Here is a 4,226-nt window from a genome sequence, read left to right as displayed (position 1 = left end):
CAAAGCTCTGTATTTGTGCCATCTAATCCGGTTGTTTTTCTATTTTTTGATACCTTTATTTCTTATTTTAGTTCTTGCAATTTTATTGGTTTTACATCAATGCTGATTTCTTCATTATTATTTTCTGTTATTAAATCTGGGTCATACTATATATTCTTATAATGTTCAATCCATTTTTTCTCTTGTATTATGTCGATTTGTGCTGTACTCCTTATGCCTCCTTAATGGTATCTCACCTTTACACAGTAAGGAGGCCTGTGAGTATCAATGACTTCAAGAGCTATGCCAGCAGTAGCTAAGCTACTGGTAGGGTAACCCTGGCAACACAGGTTGAGAGGTAGGAGCCTAGATACCTAGAAACTCCCAACCTAGATCCTCTAGGTTGGGAGTTTGCATAAGGCTGGTTACCTTATCAAGTAAAAAATTTCTATAACTCACAATGTTTATATATTTGTTTTGTTCAGTAATCCTTCCTGTCAATGGAAAATGACAGGATTCTTTATTTTTTTCATCTATATCTTTAGATATGTTGTTATGCAGCCTAAATAATTAGACTGTGTCATCTGTTCTATTTTATTTTCTATAATTATTTTTAGAAAATAATTATCATGATCAATCCCCTGACTTTTTCCAAAAATTGTTTTTTTTTTGGCTATTACTTCAGACAAAACAAACTCTGAAATGTAAAGAACTTATCGCCATTGCAGTATGTCACCTGCTGTCTAAATATATTTTTAAAAAAATAATAATAAAGTGAATGTGCTGTTGGCTTATTATTGCCAGGGTTTACATTACCTATGCTTGCTAATGCAATTATTATGCTTTAACGGTGATCACATAGTAGTTATTATGTTACTGTCTAAATGGGATAATTAATTATTTTAGTTTGCTGTGTCCTCTCAGCAGCTATTTCAATAATAATTAATCAATTTAACACTGGAAAACATAAAAAATAATTTGTCCTTAACTCGCATTTAATGAACTGAAACAGCAGAAATCAAATTCTGATACTATATTACAGCACTCAAGGATAACTGATATTTATTCATTATAACATATGGTTCATAGTACTGGTTACTTCTTTTGTTCTACATCAAAATGACGTACAGAAATTAAACGATGACAGCAACTTAATTTTTATCTATTTTTGTTTAAATATCCCTTATAAGAAAATACAAATCTGCTACAGCAACAAATGATGCCACGAGTATTCCTGTAAGAACTTGAGCAGGAACATTGGGTGCAGGCAAGCTATATTCAACAGCTTTATATACAAATGCAAAACTGCCTCCCACCGTTAAAACAAAATTAATAACTGCCGCAAGTTGGGCATTTACAGTACGTATTTCACTGCGAAAATTATTTCTTTGTTCACGACCAAGGGAAACATTGGCAACAATTTTTTGATATTCCTTCTCTGCCTGTTCGGCCTGCAGCTTTTTAATACGCTTTTCTAATTCTGGATTGCGCTGAGGAATTTCCAGCGATGGAAGGGCAATATTACAACCTTTAAGTAGTTCGTGGAGATATCGCTTTTCAAGAAATTCATTGGATTTGATATGGATCTCCTTAATTGTATCGAACGATAGTGGCTCTGACACATCAGTATATCTTCCATGATTAGTTAGAGCTCCTTTGGTAATTAACTGTGATATTATTTGTCTGAGTTCACGGGAAGGCCATATTAAACAATCTGAAACATATGACATTTTGAAATATTACGTACTTGAACGTAAATAGAGGACGCTATTAACAAGGTCTTATGCTTATATTGAGTTCATAATTTTTTTTTTTTATTTGAAATACAGTACGACCAATTTAATAACATTTATTTTTCACTTTAAATATTTCTATGGTAACTTGAAAGGAAACAATACGTTTAAAAAAATATAGATATTTAATATATTGTGACATAGTATGCCACTGCATACATGGGGGTGTAGCTCAGTGGTAGAGCGTTCGCTTTGCATGTGAAAGGCCCCGGGTTCGATCCCCGGCACCTCCACAAATCTTTTTTTCCCCTACCTATAGCATTTTATTTCCAAGCCCATTAAGCATCATTTTGTATATCAGAAATGTTTTTTGGATGCCTCATAAGTGTTATCTTCATACATATACTGTATAATTTAATATATATTTTTATTCAACCTCTTTCTATCTATTCCTGAATATGGGCCTCTCCCATTAATTTCCAGTTGTTTTCTGTCCTTCTCTTAGCAACTTAATTTTAACTAACTTTATTTTGATTATAATTTGATAATATAACCACCCAATCTTCATTTATGCACTTCACAATATCCTCAACTCTACTTCTCATTTTAATTCTATTTATAATTTTTTTTATTTATTTTTATGTCAGTATTATTTTCAAGGCTCTTAGGCCACAAGCAACCTGTCTCTTCTTGTTTTTGGTAATCGCACATATCTCACTTCATGAGGAAATAGCAAAATAATGCATGTATTAAAAGAGCTTTGTTTTTAAACATGCAGTTAAATTTTTATAGATAATGTTTATACAGCAAAATTGTTTCCTTTCTAGCATAATTCTTCTATTTATTTCTTCATCTTATTTTTTCCTAAAACATACCAAATGTTGGAAGTTTTTTTTCACTTGGTTAGACTATAATAATAGTTTAATCCTTTATCCAAGTGTAAGCAAACAAAGTTTGCACCTGAAGTATCTTCAGGACTGGATAAAGGATTAAACTAAATTTATTATAGTCTAACCAAGTGGAAAAAAAATTTCCAACATCTTTCTCTAATCCAGAGTTATTTAATAATAAGGTGAAACACTTTTTGGCAACTTGTATAGGTAAATATGACTTCTCCATTACTTCCACCTTAGTACCACCACCTCTGGGTCTGGCTCCCACTGACGAGATCTCAATAAAAGTCGAAACCGGTCTGGGTAGTGGCCCTTCCCTTAATGCATAGCATTATACATGTCTGCAAGGAGATGTGCTTTGCATTATGGGAGATACTAAGACAAGGAGTGATGAGAGCATGGTCCACCTTTACCACGAGTTGCCTCAGTCCTGAATATACTTCAGGCAAACTTTGTTTGCTTACACTTGGATAAACGATTAAACTAAATTTATTATACCAAATGTCCGAGGTAAACTGAATTATCCATAGTTTCAATAGGAATATCTGCTAATTGTAGTTCAGTTTGATTCGAATTTGCCATCAATTTTGTTTGGTTAAGTTAATCTTTCCAATCCCTCCCCCCCTTACTTTCTCTATTAAGGTCATTTAGCATTTTATGAACTTTATATTTTGCTAATTTATGTTGTAAAACATAAAGGACTTTTATTTCTTTTAGTGATGTTAATTCCACAGTTTTTCCATGATACATAATTAAAGACTTTTAATGTAGCAGTAAACAATTTGGGTGATATCAGATCTACCAGTCTCACTCCTCTCCAAGTGCTGAATTCCTTTCCTGATGCTCTAGCTTTATACTGGCTGTTGAGTTCTAATACAGTGGTGCACCCAGAGGGGGGGGGGGGGGCTCCTGGCTGCCCAAAGAAAAAGGAAAAAAAAACACTAGAAAATTTTCCAAAAATCTTTTCCAAATTAAAATTCTTTTTTTTTTTTTTTTTTTTATGTTGTGTCATATCTTCTATTTCTATACTACTTATGAATTAGTGATCATTGCAGATGCTCAGCCATAGGTTGTATGCGATGCATAGTGTGCATACTCAACTCCTACCCCCCAAGATTAAATCCTGAGTGCATTACTGTTCTAATATATATCTGTTTCTAATAATGTGATATTTTTTGGGTTAACCTGTTGTTTTAAGTTTATTATTATTGCAGATTCAAGGAATAATAACACTTTTATTGTTTTTTGAGGACTTTTAATAATTCTGGTGTTATGACTGGTGATTTAGTATCTACATCATCTAACTTTAGTAAAGGATTTAATCATTAAAGGTACCTGTGGCATGACAATAAACAACAAAATACATAATAACCACAATATATTCAAGGATATTCAAATACAAGAGTCAGATAATCAACTTTGACATTGTTTCCCTCTTTACCAACATTCCGTTATCTGACACTGTTAATTTACTATATGATGATGATGATGATATTGCAAGTATTTTTGAATTTGTTATAGAATCAGGATATTTCAGCTGGAAAAACAAGATCTACAAATAGGTTGAAGGCACTGCCATGGGTAGCCCTCTGTCTCCACCTTTGGCAAACTATTTTTTGAA

The 4,226-nt window shown here is 32.7% G+C and overlaps 1 protein-coding gene and 1 non-coding gene across 2 annotated transcripts; one reads left to right on the top strand and one right to left on the bottom strand.

The window, feature by feature from the left end:
• Positions 1-1,024: 1,024 nt before the first annotated feature.
• On the bottom strand, positions 1,025-1,709 carry LOC150092831 (vacuolar ATPase assembly protein VMA12). The gene has a single exon (XM_090414695.1). It carries the CDS (start codon positions 1,707-1,709, stop codon positions 1,152-1,154), a length of 558 nt encoding a protein of 185 aa, XP_090270821.1. The 3' UTR covers positions 1,025-1,151.
• A 224-nt stretch (positions 1,710-1,933) lies between these two features.
• On the top strand, positions 1,934-2,005 carry TRNAA-UGC (transfer RNA alanine (anticodon UGC)). Its single transcript has one exon. It is a non-coding gene; the product is annotated as a tRNA-Ala (tRNA).
• The last annotated feature ends 2,221 nt before the right edge of the window (positions 2,006-4,226 follow it).

The sequence above is a fragment of the Typopeltis vanoorti genome, chromosome 25 (genome assembly GCF_054136105.1).
Source record: "Typopeltis vanoorti isolate ZY-2024b chromosome 25, IOZ_Tvanoo_1.0, whole genome shotgun sequence".
Lineage (NCBI taxonomy): Eukaryota > Metazoa > Arthropoda > Arachnida > Uropygi > Thelyphonidae > Typopeltis > Typopeltis vanoorti.
This window is presented reverse-complemented; position numbering and strand designations above follow the sequence as displayed.

Excerpts from the sequence above, each read along its gene's own strand:
- LOC150092831 (XM_090414695.1), bottom strand. The coding sequence starts at position 1,709 with ATGTCATATGTTTCAGATTGTTTAATATGGCCTTCCCGTGAACTCAGA.